This window comes from Mytilus edulis, chromosome 1 (assembly GCF_963676685.1).
Source record: "Mytilus edulis chromosome 1, xbMytEdul2.2, whole genome shotgun sequence".
Classification (NCBI taxonomy): domain Eukaryota; kingdom Metazoa; phylum Mollusca; class Bivalvia; order Mytilida; family Mytilidae; genus Mytilus; species Mytilus edulis.
This window is the reverse complement of record NC_092344.1, coordinates 117,250,940-117,267,774: the sequence shown is the minus strand read 5'-3', so window position 1 is coordinate 117,267,774 and position 16,835 is coordinate 117,250,940. Positions and strand designations below refer to the sequence as shown.

Genomic DNA, 16,835 nt, shown 5'->3' with positions numbered 1-16,835 from the left:
CACTGCCAGGCATCAGTTTGTTGACACCTGGATAGTTAATTGATTTTTTTGGGGGTTGTTGGACCCTCTTCAAATATGGTTGAATATTTTCCCACAAGAAATTCTACAGATGAGTTTGGTAATCAACGGAAAACAATTGAAATGGGGTAAAGCAGGGAAATTGTATATATAGTACTCTCTTGCAGATTTTAAAACTTTTTCTGTCAATTGATTTAAATTTTTTTGTAGAATAATGTAGTAATTTCCATGTTTACATTATAACTGTTAAATCAGAGCATAAATAACATAACTTTTTTTTGCAGCATTGAAGTTGCGTTATTGCCTTGCATGCTTTACTTAATTACATTTTATTATTTATTTTGCTGTTTTCTTCATGGTTAAAAATATATATGTTGGTAGATATATGAGAGATGTAGTCATACTGTTAATTTCATTGACTATAATTTTTTAGGGTAAAATTGAGATGTTTGTTGATATGTTTCCAATGGATATGCCTGCACCTGGTCCCCCTGTTGATATTAGTCCCAGAAAACCAAAAAGGTAATGTATTTTTAAAATTACCAAAGGTTTTATTTTGATCTGTGTAGCAAAAATGAAAAGTAACAACTTATGTAATTTTATAAAGAGAAAAAAGGAAATTTTTAATCAAATTATGACTACAATTTTTATGAAATTTGATATTATGAAGCAACAGTACTGTTCCTGGCACTTCAGAAGGTACTTATGTGATTGAAAAAAATCTAAATGTTAAGTTATAGTGATACTAGAATCAGAATGGCTACTAAACATATTTATTTTCAGTTTTGTGCTGAGATGTATTATATGGAACACAGATGATGTTGTACATGTATTAATGATGCATTGTGGGTACATTTATTTTCAGTTTTGAGCTGAGATGTATAATATGGAACACAGATGATGTGGTATTGGAAGATGATGCATTCTTTACTGGAGAGAAAATGAGTGATATTTATGTGAAGGGTTGGATTAAAGGCCAGGAAGATATGCAGAGTACAGATATTCATTATAGGTTGGTAAAATAAAGGACCTGAATGGGGATTTATTCTCGTCTCCTGGGTTTTCATGCTTTTTAGAATGCATTGTGAAGTCATAATTTTCATTTATAAAGCAGGCAAATTAGTACATATTCATTTGATTTACGAAAACATATGATCTGATGATAATGATGTCTAGCTGCATATGGATGATGGTACAAAAATCAACCAAAAAAATCAATTGTTTTAGCCCAGATGACTTTTAAATAAAATATTTATTTCATTGAAAAAGCTCCAAATGCATATGGATTATGGTAAAACATGTTACAAGAAAGAAACTAATGAATAGAATAATGAGAAAAATATTTGAGAAAATACTTCCAGAAAATATAATGGGAAAAGGGGTCACTGTACTTTTATTCTTTCGTCATGTTGATACAGATTTTACTGTACATTCTTTAACCAGACTTCATCTCCTGAATTATCTCCCTTGTGAAGCTTGTTTTGATACACCCATAAAAATTTTGACAGGATGTATTATGGTATACAAATGTCCGGTGTCCGTCTGTCTGCCTGTCTGTCGGTCCGTCTGTCTGTCTGTCCGGTGTCCACATGTTGCACCGTAACTTGAGAACTGCTTATCCAAATTTCATGAAACTTAATATAGTTGTTTCTTATGATGATCAAATGATCTGTATACTTTTTGGTGAAAATAGGATTTAAAATTTTTGAGTTATGGGACTTTATAACTAAAACAGGGGTGTGTATTTTTCACATGTTGCACTGTATCTCAAAAACAATTTCCGAAAATAGCTTTAAACTTCACACACTTCTTAATTATACTTATCCAAAGATCTTTATACTTTTTGGTGATGATTCAAAATTTTATTTTGGAGTTATTGAATTTTTTGTAAAAAAAAAAGTGGGTTTTCACATATTGCATCGTATCTTTTAAAAAAAACATTAATGACTATTGCTTAAAACTTTACACACTTCTTAGTTATATTAATCTAAAGATCAGTATTTTTTTTTGTGATGATTCAAAATTTTATTTTAGAGTTATTGAGTTTTTTGTATGTTTTTTTTTCACATGTTGCGCTGTCTCTCAAAAACTATGTATGATTATTGCATAAAACTTCTCACACAAGACAAAGGGCGTATCATGCGCTCATAGCGCAGCTGTTTATTAAATTATTAAATCATTGAATCAACAACAATATCTTATTTATAAAATAAAAAGTTTTGGAACAATCGATCAAAGGTTAAGAATATGATTAGTACTTAACTAGTTTTTGTTTTAGAGGCTGTAATGATTTGTTGACTAGAATGCTGTTAAATTGTACAAGTAAAAGCTAACTCAATGGTAGGCTCATTTAATTTGCTTCCTGACATGACCTTATTTTACCCTTTCTCTATCATTGTAAATGGACATTAAAACTCAGAACTGTCATTGTTAACATATAAAAACATTGGGAAAAATGTCATTAAATTGTCAGCCAGGTAAAAAATTGTCTTCAGTACAATGTTCCCTGGATTAACTTTTGTTGTCCATAAATTTTTGATTGTGTCCATGTTATTATTGAACAATAAAATTTATTCTGTCTCAAGAAAAATAGTTTAAATGTTTGTTAATTTGCAGTAAATGCTGTTTATTATTTATAATGTTGTTAATTGATGGAAACTCTAATTATTGGGAATTATTCAAATATTGACTACTAAATTCGAAATTATAGAGGCAGAATACCAATCAAATATAAACTTTGCCAAAAAATGGATTTTTTTCTAAAGCATGGTATTAAGAACATGCATGTTTTCTCAATGAAGTCTATTTATTCCTTTCAAATTTTTAGCTTTGAAACATTTTTCTATTACCATAAAACTGTTCTTTATAGATGGTCAAACATCAAGATGTTATTTTGATCTGTTGATCAGTATATTTATGCATGTTTGCTTTGTCCATAGGCGGATCTAGGGGGGGCCGCCCCCCCCCCCCCCCCTTTCGTGGGAAAAATTTGGTCGATTATATAGGGAATCATGGAAGCATGACTGGAGCAGGCCCCCCTTAGGAAAAGTTCTGGATCTGCCACTGTTTGTCTGTACATCCATGTCTAATGGTGTCCACTCAGAATCTTGGGAAATTCTTAGGGTAAAAAATGATGCTACATCTACATATAGGTGTTTTTCCCTGTCACTTGAAGGTTTATTTATCAACCATATTGGAATCTCTAGTAAAAGACAAGGTCACAAACATAGTTTACAAATTGTTTCTGTTCTATATCAAGGACAATTTGTGAGGATAATTTGTATGACTGTTTACCACTACTGATAAAAATCATAGGATGGATCCAGAAGGGCCCTTTTGTGGGAAATTTATAGTTGATTATACAGAGCATCACTGGAGCTTCACAACAGGGGCCTACTCTTAGGGCAGTCAATGGGCCCCCTTTCTGAACATTTCTGGATCACTTGAAATGTGTGGATTCCAAGATTCATGTTTACAAATTGTTTTTGTTCTGTATCAATAATTCTATGAAGATAATTTGTATGACTGTATACCACCAATAGAAATGTGTGTTAGAAATGAGGTTGAAGTTTTAGCTTGAAGGTGAAGGTCACAACCTTGGTGTTACTATGGGAATATGTTTTTGTTTTTATTTTAACCACTATATCTTGAATATTTATCTGTTTTGTATGATTGTTCATCACAGTAGGAAAATGTGTCCCACATAAATTTAAAATATCTACCTAGAAGTCAAGTCAAGCAAATTTTATTCACTGTATATGCCCCATGTCCTTTTCTTTTTTTTAATGCCCTATTTATGTGCATTATATTTTCTGGTCTGTGCCTATGTTTGTCCTTCTTCCATTCGTCTGTCTGTCTGTCCCGCTTCAGGTTAAAGCTGGTGGTCAAGGTAGTTTTTGATGAAGTTGAAGTCCTATCAACTTGAAACTTAGTACACATGTTACTAATGATATGATTTTCGTAATTTTAATGCTAAATTAGGAGTTTTGACCCCAATTTCATGGTCCACTGAACATAGAAAATGATAGTCCGATTGGGGCATCTGTGTACTATGGACACATTCTTACTTTATGAGAACAAAAACTCCAACAGAAAGCTAATGAAGCAATGATAAAAATAATACACAGTGAAGTTAGCCTTCATAACATTAGATGTGGCTAGCACAAAATTTAAAGAAATTAAAATACTTGTAATACATCAAAACCTGAACTTAAAAGAATATCCTGATATTTCTAAATGTGGTCAGAAATAAACCATAGGGAGCTAAGTTATTATATAAGAATTATATAATATGATGTGTTTGTTCCCAAATAAATAGCTTGGCATTGGTGTTTAGCACTTGACTTCAATATTTACCGACTTCTGAAGTAATTAGTAAAGTGACAGTACAATTTACCACAGAGTGAACATTCTTGTTTATTTTTGTTTCATGGTTGGACGAACATGTCAGAACAATTATTACTTTTGCAGCTTTTGCAGCAAGTTCATTTGAATCAATCAATACTAATCTTATATTATAACTGTCCAATTGTTTTGTATAATATGAATATGTACTACGTTTTAAACCTCTTTGTAATAGTTGAACTCATCCCTTTAATTCCTCTTGTCTTTTGGCCTATAATTATAACTATAGTATAAAACCGTTCATATTTTTTTGCATAATAATTTTCTATTTGATTATCACAAAATGTTTGTAAATATTGCATACTTGAGAAGAATTCAAGGGGGAGCTTGTGACAATTTTACCAAACTGCTATGTCAATTATTGGGGGAGCTTGTGACAATTTTACCAAACTGCTATGTCAATTATTGGGGGAGCTTGTGACAATTTTACCAAACTGCTATGTCAATTATTGGGGGAGCTTGTGACAATTTTACCAAACTGCTATGTCAATTATTGGGGGAGCTTGTGACAATTTTACCAAACTGCTATGTCAATTATTGGGGGAGCTTGTGACAATTTTACCAAACTGCTATGTCAATTATTGGGGGAGCTTGTGACAATTTTACCAAACTGCTATGTCAATCATTGCAAGAGAATGAGGAAAGCATACTTACATTGTGCATAGATTCGTGTAAGAATAAAAATCTACTTATATTTTAAATGAAATTCTGACACAGTTCAATTTATATGTAAATACTAATTGTAAAGTCAAATACAAATTCAGGTACTATATGTCATTTTTGTGGAGCTGTGACTTTTGTTGCAAAAGAGAGACATAGCGATCCTACATTCTGGTGGCGGCCATAAATATTCACTCTGTGGTTCCTAAAGTTTTTCAAAATTTCTACCAAACTTGGACAGAAGCTTGTTTGATATTATTATTTTGTACTGCTATTACAAAAGATTAACTTGAATATTTTCATAAAATTTACTTTTATTGAATAATATGTTTTAATTGAGCTTCAGAGGACAATACACACTTTATTTACATACATCTATTGGATTATCTCCCATTAAGTTTAATAAAACCATAGATTTCTGACCAGTTGAGTAGATTGATTAAATACAACAAACTGCAATTGGGACTTCAAAAGAAGGACTTACAGTCAAGTCACAGTTATTTAAATCTAAACGTGAGATGAAATCCTGAATTATGTTATATTAATGTTAGTTAATAGAAATAGATAATAAATAATGTATGCAAATTTAAAGTTTTCTGATCCTAGGTTGTCATCAATAAATAACAGTATAAAACATCTAATCAAATTTCTGGTATCGAACAGCTGTAACGTTGGAGCACCTCCTAACAGATGAGACACGGTACACTTTAAAACCTTGTAATCTGTAAACATTTCCTTGTTTCGAGTTACTCATTACCAATATTACACAATTGAACTTTTTTACAAAACTGAGTGAATTACGACTTAGTCTTTTGATCGGTATTGAAGAGTGTTAGGTAATAAATACAGATGAATGAACGAAGGTAGCTACACATACTGCTTCATCAGTTTAAATCATGTTTATGTATGACAACTGATAGAACATATGTTTTCTTCTCTCAGACAGATGGCATCACTACTCTTTAGTATTTTTGTCTTTCTTTCAATTAATGAAAAACATACAAACTTGTAAAAGTAACAGAAAGAAATGTTTTCTTCCTGCAGGATGGATTAATTATTACATCTCTGATCCAAAAAAGGGGGTTATTGGTCTACCTCTGGTAATATTGGTCCATATAAAAAAAAAAATTTGGAAATTCATACGTTCAAGGAACCATATTGTTATGACAAAAAAATCAATTTTCCTTAAGCTCAGAGTTTGATGTCAGATTGTTTTTTCATGGGTTGGCCATATTAAATTTTATCTTCATTCCATACTGGGTTAGATCAAGTTTTAGCTGAAGGATATTCCAATCTCAAAAGACAGATGTCAATTTATTACTTCACCAAAGAAAACCTAAAAATATCAAAATAAAAGTTTTAAGGTGGTGAGCCTCAACTATATGGGTATGGTTTAATTTACAGAATTATACATTATTGTATGAAATTCATGGTTAAGCTTGGGTTTATTAAAAAAAAAGACAAGATATCTATAATTTAGGTCAAAGTGATTGTGTGACCTAGATGTTATGGTTCAGTGATCATGTTTCAGATGTCAGTTATCTGATTTGGATAAGGACTACATCATAAATGCATATGCAAGAATAATATGTGTCTATATAAATATAGGTCAAACTAATAAATTGGTGTTTGAAAGGATGTAAGGTAAAGAACATTGTAACATGGTCTACCTAGGAATCCTGATCATCATAATTTGAATTTAATAACTAGATAAATAGTAAAAGGACTGTTCAAACCAAGCATATCAATAACTAACTTTCCAACAAATATTTTATAATAATGACTTATCATTAATGAAATTCATGTTGTTCTTTACTATGAATTTATAGAAATGAACACTCCACTGTCCTGCTCTTATTGATACTGGACATTTGACGCTCATGTTTAATGCAGACCATTTTCCTATGTTCAATGCTCATATTTAATGCACAGCATTTTCTTATCTTTTTTTCAAAAATGTTATCGGATATCTCATAAAATTTTCAGTATTTTTATTTTTTTAGACTTCGTCCTGTTGGATATCTCCCATCTTGTCAACAAAATAAGATTGAATTTCCATGAAATGTGATATTCTGAATTCCATGATAGGTTTACAAATCAGATAAACTAGGGATTATTAAATTTGTATTGTGTGAAATATTTTATTACTTTTCTTTTGGAGTGTGAAAAACGTCCATGTCATTTGTCCTGGCTGACAGTTTGTATAATTATACAACCTATCATGTCATCTATTTACACCCTTACTTAATAAAAAATCAAAAATTTAATTTTTTTTAATTTTTAAAAATATATCTTATTGGACACTTGAAGAAAAGAAATTTATACATAATATAATTCATAAGAATTGTATGTTTCACCTTGGCATTTATCTTTTTTCTCTGCCATTTTGAAAATTTTCATTCATTTTGATCTTTAACAAAAGTTATTTCATCAATGATTAGATTTCTTTTGAAAATTCAACCAACATCGGAAAAACAAACAATTTAAAACTGTTACTTATTATAAAACCCAATTCTAGCGTTTACTACTGACACATTTTTGAAAAGTTTGAAGAAAATGTTGTAAAAATTTAAGGGAAAATGTTTCGACGGCCCATTTTGGTGATTTTTTTTTTTTTAAAGAAAATGTTTTAATTCCATACTGTAGAAACAACTGTCTTTAACTTCAGTTGTTGGACTTATGATGTGATATTTGCTGAGTAATTCTCTGTAATTTATCGTTTTCATTCATAAATAAGATTTTATCTCCGACACATTAATGATATATTTCCCTATGAATTGCATAATTTCTTTTAATTGTTATTTTTTATCAGATATATTTAATTTCAATCAGATTTCCTGATTAGAACTGTTTCATTTTAGGGTAAGATGGATTGATTAATTGGAATTTTTCTACCAACAGAGCATAGACTTGTTCATAGGTGTAAAGGCTTGCATGTGATCTAATGATGAATTACAAAATAAATCAACCAAGCAATAAACAACAAAAAACTTAGCTCATATCAAATTTATATGTACAATTTGTGAAAGGTCACTAGTAATCCATAATTTCATCAGTGTTTGTTGGATTCTGATGAAACTTTATACCTTACTCTTATACAACCAGTAGTAAAAACACATGCTGTACGTGGCCAAACATGGCATAATGTATTGTAACATGTGTCGTGACTCATGTAAAATCATTTAAATCTTACTGGGAGGCAGTATCCTCATAGAAATAAATTTTTTATTATTCAATAGGTAGTTCAAATTATCCAAAAAGGTGTTTATACATGCCCTTTTCATGTGAAAAAAAAATAGGCCAAATTATAGTAACGTTGTTCGGTATGCTTCTCTAATACTTGGTAAATTTTCATTTAAATCTTCTTTACCCTACATAATTCTCTTTTTAATTAAATGACTCCTGTTAACTTATTTAATTATTTGTTTTTCAGGTCCCTAACTGGGGAGGGAAACTTTAACTGGAGATTCTTGTATCCTTTTGATTATTTGGTTGCTGAAGAGAAGATTGTCATTTCACGGAAAGAATCCCTGTTTTCCTGGGATGAAACAGAAACAAAGATCCCACCACGGTTAAATCTACAAGTTTGGGATGCTGATCATTTCTCCGCTGATGATTTTCTTGGTAAGTAATCTTTAGAGTTTGAATGATAATGTAAGGTTGTTCAAGAGCATAAAACCAAGAGAATTTATTGTCAGTCCTCAAAGTCATAAAAAGTCATGCATTTAAAAACTTTGGTAAATAAATGTTCCAATGTCGAGAACTATGGGTTAACCTAATACCCCCTTTTTATTGGTTGGTGTTTAAACTCCACTCACCACTTTATGATGATGGTTAGTTTTGATTGGTGGAGGAAGCCTGGAGAGTACCACTGACCTTTTTGGTAGAAAAGACTAACAATCTTTGTCAATTTGCAGGATTTTGAACTGACTATCTCAGTGTTGACAAACTAGTCATTCAGTAGTTTGACTCTTGTTTAATTATGGATTTTAACTGTTCTATTTAGGTCCTTTCAATTATTGCAATTTGCTCCTATTTATTTGAATATTTTTCGGCTACGTTTTGTTGGAACAAGTTTACCCCAGTTTGAATAGATCTTCCTTCACCAAGCTTAGTTTGTTTTCCTCACTTTTCATGTCTATTTTCATAGACAGAAAATTTACACATCCTAATATTAATCTGACTAAAACCTGTCCTATAAACCAATGACTCTCTGATCTATATAAATCATGATCACAAATTTTGTCCTACTGTTTTTGAACACTTTACTCAGTTAAATGACTGTTATTACATGTAATTTAGTATATTTTACTATAAGTGTTATAATATTACAAATTTGTGGTACATTATTTTGAGAAAAACCTGTAAAAGATCAAACTCTCAGATGTAGATATCATACACTTATCGTATACCAATCTCTCAGATGTAGATATCATATAATGAGATATGAAAACAGGGACAACAACCCAACCAAGGAGCAGAAAACAAATCAAGGCCTTTAATGGGCCTCACTAATGGAGATAGCATATATTTATAATATAAGGTTTCATTAGTATTTAGACATATTCAATAATAAATAAAAATGGTGCTGAATCAACGCCTCCTATGTTTTGTGCTGGTAGAGCTCCCTTAATATTCAATAATAGAAATGAATACCGAATGAAATATGGAAGAAGGAGGAGGCAAGGAAACATCAACTCTCTGCAAACATTTGACTGTAATATTTTTTTTCTTTCTATGAAGAAATAACATAAAAGGTGTGGTGCACACTGAATGACCTGCATAGCGTACAAAAAAGTACACCACATTTTTTATATTATTTCGAATAGACAGAAAAAAATATTACAGTCATTCCTTATAATTTAATTCTAAAGTCCATTTGTAAGGAGTTTATATTGAAAAAACATTGGTGACATTACAGTCACATGACAAAATTATGTCTATGAGCTGATAAACAAAACAATTTCAGCCAATCAGAAGACGTTCTACATCCAAAATTAAATTATTTTTGAGAGCATGAAAAAATGTTTAGATATTAAAAAAGTTAACTCCATAATCTTTAATCCTTAAATAGGTGGTCAAGATATTTGATATCAGCAAATTTAATATTGACTAAGTAGTAAATTAAAACTTTTAATTAAATGATGATTTTTGGGTGTTAATCCGTACTGTGAGATTAGCATGTAAATAATATTGTGTCAAATATGATGACGTTATTTTCTAGAATAGCTTATAGAACTTGAGGCGAATAATAGAGTGTCAAATGGGACGTCATAATTTTTTGTGGCTCTAATTCATTAATCGGCCAAATTTCAGCATTTTTCAAGGTTATCCTACATTGATAAAAAAGAATTAAAAAGAAGGAAATAAATTTGAGCATCTAATATATTATGTTTCCACAAAAAGGGGTTTCCATGATGTCTTAACAATGAAATGCATTTGGGCTATTTTTGTTGAAAAGGAAATCATGAAGCTATGGTCACATCAGCTTGAAACTGATGATACAGTTAGTTCAAGATTAATTTTGGCGGAATATATTTCCTGATCTGTATAATGTACAGAAATGTAATGAAAAGTTAACAGTTTTCTAATGCAATACAATGGCAACTTTGTATCAGTGACACAGATTTTATGTTAGCCTCATTTGTAAAGTCATCGGCCCTTATTTGTCATTAAGGGACTCGGTTTTCTAGTGAGAACGTTGATGTTTTCCTCTTGATACATAAGAAACACTGAACAAAATGCAGATATATATAATGTGTTCAAAAATTATTAGAATTACCGTACAGTATTTACTATTTACTGGTAAACAAAATGAAGTTAGAATTATTGATGAAACATTATGAAACAGCTGCAGGTATTACTGACCTATTGTTTTATTATTTATACTTTAAAAATTGATTTAAATGTTAAAACAGTCAAAATCAATAGTATTATCTTATTGTTCTGATAAGTTGTATTTGCATACAACCTGCATATCTATATTCATATTTGTTATATAAGTATTAGTTTACATGAAGGGTGATGCTAAAAGGTAAAAAAGCAAAAATACTGAACTCTGAGGAAAATTCTTAATGGAAAGTCCCTAAGCAAATGGCAAAATCAAAAGCTCAAACACATCAAAAGAATGGATAACAACTGTTATATTCCTGACTTGATCAACAGGCATTTTCTTATGTAGAAAATGGTGAATTAAAACTGGTTCTATAGCTAGCTTAACCTCTCACTTGTATGGAGTCGGATGAAATATTGTGAAAATATTGTACAATTATTTTGCTTTAACACCCAGCAAACTTTTGCATCTAATTGTTCTTTCTTCAAGTTCAGGACAATTGAACATTTTTATTTAGACCTCGAGCGAGGCAGGGAAGCTTTAAGAAAGATAACTTTTCATTTAGATCTCTCTTTGCCCAAACAAACTAGATAGTTCCAGTGATACTGGTCATATGAAAACATAACCAATTGATCTTCACATGGAGCTGTGTACCAATATAACTACCGTAATCGCTGTCAAATTTCTCATATTTAATCAAATAATCCAAGAGAATTATTCATAGAACTATAAACTCAATTCATGTTCAATGAAGTTTGTGAAATGTGGTATTTATCCTGGCAATCTTCCACTCCTACCAAGAAAACAAAAAGAGGCAAGATTTTTTTTGTAGATTAAAGAATTTTTATTTCTTTTTCAGGGGACTTAACACTTGATCTTAACCGTTTCCCACGTGGAGCAAAGTCTGCCAAATTATGTACCTTAGATATGTTGAAAACGGACGGGTCTGTCCCACAGATGTCACTGTTCAAACAGAAGCGTGTTAAAGCATGGTGGCCATTTGTTGTCAAGAATGATGATGGAGAGTATGAATTGACAGTAAGTATGGAAGTCCATGTCTGTCATTATTAAAAGTATGGTGGTCAGTAACTGTTGTGTTTTCCTAATTCTGTCTTTGTTCTGATTTATACAATGATACTTATTCAGTTCATACAACACACCAACTTAAAACAAAAATTCATGGATGGCTAGTATAGTTACAAGAATAAAAGTCTGTTTACACCCACTCTCTGAAATAATAGGGTAGATAGATTCTTATTTCATGGTGTTGTATCACTTTTGAGCATTTGTTTTATGGTAATGTCATGTTTTGGTATTGAAGTCGAAAGAACAATAGGTGAAAAACAATTGTGGTAAATATAAGTATGTTACCTACTTTTTAAATTTTCCCCTGTATATAGACATTCATTACATGAAGATTTTTTTTGTTAAGGAAAATAAAGATGTATAACATAAAAAATGCAAAGTATTGTTGAAGCTTGATACAGTTATTTAAATTTTATTGTGTTTCTTAATTTTGTTGCACTATTAGATTGATAATGCTGTTGATTTTGATATTAAGACTGAAAAGATGGTACAAAATTTGTAAACTAAGCTATTCTACTTAGACATTTCAAGGTTTTGATGGTGTATATTTCCAAAGCCTTGAATTTTTTAACATCAGCACTGAATTTGTGTACAAAGTGAGAAAAAAATGTCCTATTTTCATTTAATATAATATTAATTAAATGGTTTGACTTTGTAATTTGAGTCCTTCTCATTTGATCTCTATTTTCCTTGATAATTTCATTTGAAAACTTCTGGCAGTGACATGGTAAATTTAATCAAGAATTTTCACAAAGTAATGACATTTCCCAGCTTAACAATCTTCCTCTACAAATAACTAATATTCTTCTTCAAAATAATTTCTCTTTTCTCTTTAAAATGACAGGCGATGTTTTCTTGGGCATTATAGAAACTCATTACTACACAGACAGAACTCATCAGAATCGTTAACCTTCAGGCTCAGGCACCTGAATGCAGGTGTTTGTTTTCACCTGTAATTTGCTGATTATTAATAACTATACATTGTGTATTAGAGTCAAGTTTTCCAATGTTAAACTGGCTATCACTTAGATTTTTTCTGTTTTGAAATCCAAGAAGAAAATTTGTATTTTCTTTGTCTGCAGATAAATAATAAGAGAAAATAAAGAATTGTTTCTGTACATGTATTTATGTAGTCTGTTTTCTTTAATCTTTGGACTTGGTAATGATTAGGGTAATATATAACCATATATTAAATGAGAATGAAAATGTCAGACAAGCTTTGGAAGAAATAAATGGGGGGAAATTGGTAGACTTTACATTCATGACAAGGTAGAGAAGAAAAAATTAAATTGGTAGATAAATGGTGGAAGGTCAATAAATTAGTTTATAAAGCCATTTATAGAAGCAAATATTTTGACAAAGAAACTGTTCATCTTATTAAGTTGATATCAGTGGGTTGAAATATAAAATAGAATCATGATATGATAGAAATAAAGTAAATGAATCTTATATTATATTGAACTTCTGTGTAAAAATTCAGTGGTTACATTTTGAACATAAGTCGGTTTTATGTTTAGGGATACTAGTATCTCATCTAGAGAAATTCTGATATCAACATTTTCATTCCACACTCACAATACTTTTGCAGAATTAATATGTCCTAAATGGTATGTAGAAATATTCAAATAATGGCTTCTAATCTCACTCTATTTAAATGTGTTTTACAAACACCTGTTTTTATTTTTTTTAAACATATTTTATAGGGAAAAGTTGAAGCTGAGTTACATCTAATGAGTATCGAGGAAGCAGAAAAACACCCAGCAGGTGCAGGAAGGAATGAACCAGACCCACTAGAAAAACCAAAGTATGTATCATGCTAGGGGTGGGGGTTTGACCTTATCTCTCTTTTAAAATAAACAAAGTATGTGTTAGACTTTGGATGGGGAAGTGAGCTAGTCACAGTTTTTAAAACCTGAATACTAAAGATAGAAGAAGAGAACAAAAACAAAGTACTCAGCAGGTATGATGATAGTGAGGTAAACATAAGTTATGTTTGTGGCATACAAAGAGAACTGTATTTGACTCAATAACCATTACTGTTTTTAATAGATGAGCACTATTTAAAAAAAAAAGCCAGTTTATGTTAATCATTTACATTGTATTGAAAAAAGATATGGAAGGTTTTATTTCTCAGAAAAATAGAAAATTGAAATTTGGTATGATTGCCTTCATATTTATTTTTATCTTTTTTTGAATACTTACTTATAAATGGATATTCTGGTGATTATACTATTGTTTTTCATGTAATTGGTTCATTAAAATATGATAGTGAACAATTTTGAAAATAATTAAATAAAACATGCTGGAATAACATGGTTCCTTTACATTCCATTATAATACTACTAGTTTTGCTGAAAATCCATTTGCTGTAACACTTGAGAGGCTTGGTTGTTGTTATCGTTGCATGAAAATGCTGACACATAATTTTATTATATAAATTGACATTTTATTTTTCAGTCGACCAGATTCTTCATTTATGTGGTTTCTAAATCCCTTCAAATCTCTCAAGTACATCTTATGGCACAACTATAAGTGGATGATACTGAAGCTCCTACTGGTAACCCTACTTATTGCTTTACTGGTTCTATTCTTCTATGCTATGCCAGGTTACACAGTCAAAAGGATGTTTGGAGCCTGATTGGAACTTCATTGAAAGAGAGTTAATGCTAAGTCAAAAGAAACATTTTATGCATGTTTGTCATGAGAAGAGAAGTTTTTACATTGCAAGTCTTATTACCGCACATACGATTTTGTATGAATATTTTTTATCGTTATTATTTATTGTAAATAAACATTCCAAACTATCTGTGATTAACAGGAGTTTTATTGGGAAGACAAATACTTCTGTGTTTTTTTAAATATTGTTTGTCCAATGAAATAATGGTGATTGAAATGTAAAAAATAATATACCCAGATCAAATGGAAGGAAATATTTATGTGAGTTAATATGTGTTCAGGTTAGATATACACAAGACAAAAGCCCTTTGATCTATTAAAAGATTGTTTAATTATGATTATGATGTGGATAAACCACAACATTTCTGTTTGTTTTGATGATAAGTTTTGAATCTTTCTTATATCCATTATATGTAATTATTGCTATGAAATATATTTGTTATATATATGTTGAAAAGGACTGCAAATGATGCAGTTCTAAAATTAGAGCTACAAAGTACTAGAAAAAGATGCTCTTTTTAAATTGTACTTGGATATGATCCCACCTATTTTATGAATATTTTAGTCAAAAGTCTAGATATTTACGAAATTTGAAAAGTAAAACATGGTCTACAAAAATCCTTACATAGTAGTGCATGATAATTTTCCCAAGCTGGTTGTTAAAAAAGGCTTATGAGCCAGGTAGCAATTTATTTTCAGTTCATAAGGTCACCAGGCCTAAGGTCATTATCATCCTTGAGGTCACCATGCTGAAGGTTATATAAGTTATGTAGTCACCAGGCCTATGGTTATAATAATGTTTAAGTCTACCAAACCTCAGGTTAAAATCACTTATAAGTCACCTGACATAAGGTCATACTCATTAATAAGGTCATCAGGCCTGATGTTATAATTACTTGATTAAGCCACTAGACCTCACATTAAGTCACAAGACCTAAAATTATAGTCACTCATAGGTGACCATGCCTATTGGTTATCATCACACATGAAGTCACCAGACTTAAAGTTATCAAGTCATCAGATCTAAGTTATAATCACTTACTAAGTCACCAACCAATTTTATAATCAAATTTGGTTATCATTTCCCACAAGATTGCCAATATGTTATAATAATCACTAACTTAACCATGCAGGGATATTGGTTTGATCATCAGGATAAGGATATAGTCACATATAAGGTCACAAGATCTTAAGTTTTAATCAATCATCAAGTCACCATGCCTAAAGTTTAATGACTAAGTTACAGGTTATATTTACTCATAGATAATCAGTTTTAGGTTCTAATCTCTTTTCTGGTTACCATCATTATTTCTTTAAGAACATACTCACGAATGGATCATCCAGCCTGAGGTTACAACCAATGTTGGAGACAAACAGTAGAGTAAACAGTCTTCAATTAGGCAAACAAAAATGAATAACATTTCCAGTTACCAAATCTATTCTATTATTCCAGTTGAAGTTACATCAAAATGGAAATATTGGTTGAATAGCATTATCAATAGTCTGCATTTAAACTAGAAATACTGAATATTTTTTCTGGTCCTTTATATTCTCTTAATATTTATGTATGTTTTAGTGGAGATGAACTCAGACAATAATCACTCTTGTATAATTATGTAGATAGTTAGTCCAATCTGTATGTATTGTTATGATGATAGTCCCTTCTCTATTGAGATCAGGTCAGAGAGTTTAATATTGTAAATATCATAAAGTTAGTACTTAATCTTTTTGAAGCAGATATTTTCCATGTTCTTTGTTGCATCTGGTCATGTGTATTGTAACTACAGTTGCTGAAAACAAGGGAAGGAAGAAAAAAAAGTGGTAAAGGCAAGTTAGAACAGTTGATAATGGGATAAAATTTACCCGTAAGGACTAACTCAGTGTTGTAGAATGAGAAGTTTAATTTATTTTTTTTGCAGGTTTTTTATTAAGTTATAATACACCTGACCAGTTGCAAAATAAAACTTATTAGGTTGTAGTTTCTATAACACTGTATATAATTGTTAAATCTATTGTTATATTAGTGCAATAACGTGATATTTTATAACACTTTTGTACAGGTTGCACATTTTGTTGATATTTTTCATGTTTATGTACAAATTTTATTGTTATGAGATTTCACCTGTCCATGCTGACAGCAATTTGTCATCAATTTTGT

The 16,835-nt window shown here is 30.5% G+C and overlaps 1 protein-coding gene across 14 annotated transcripts in view; it reads left to right on the top strand.

Moving 5' to 3' along the window:
- LOC139502288 (otoferlin-like) overlaps positions 1-16,495 on the top strand; it is a 135,544-nt gene extending 119,049 nt beyond the window's left edge. For all 14 annotated transcript variants that reach the window (XM_071291809.1, XM_071291800.1, XM_071291785.1 and 11 more), the window contains 6 exons: positions 452-540; positions 884-1,030; positions 8,516-8,706; positions 11,775-11,953; positions 13,705-13,805; positions 14,459-16,495. In XM_071291809.1, the coding sequence (XP_071147910.1) occupies positions 452-540; positions 884-1,030; positions 8,516-8,706; positions 11,775-11,953; positions 13,705-13,805; positions 14,459-14,639 (888 nt within the window). In that variant the 3' untranslated portion in view covers positions 14,640-16,495. The remainder of the gene's footprint in view (positions 1-451; positions 541-883; positions 1,031-8,515; positions 8,707-11,774; positions 11,954-13,704; positions 13,806-14,458) is intronic.
- The last annotated feature ends 340 nt before the right edge of the window (positions 16,496-16,835 follow it).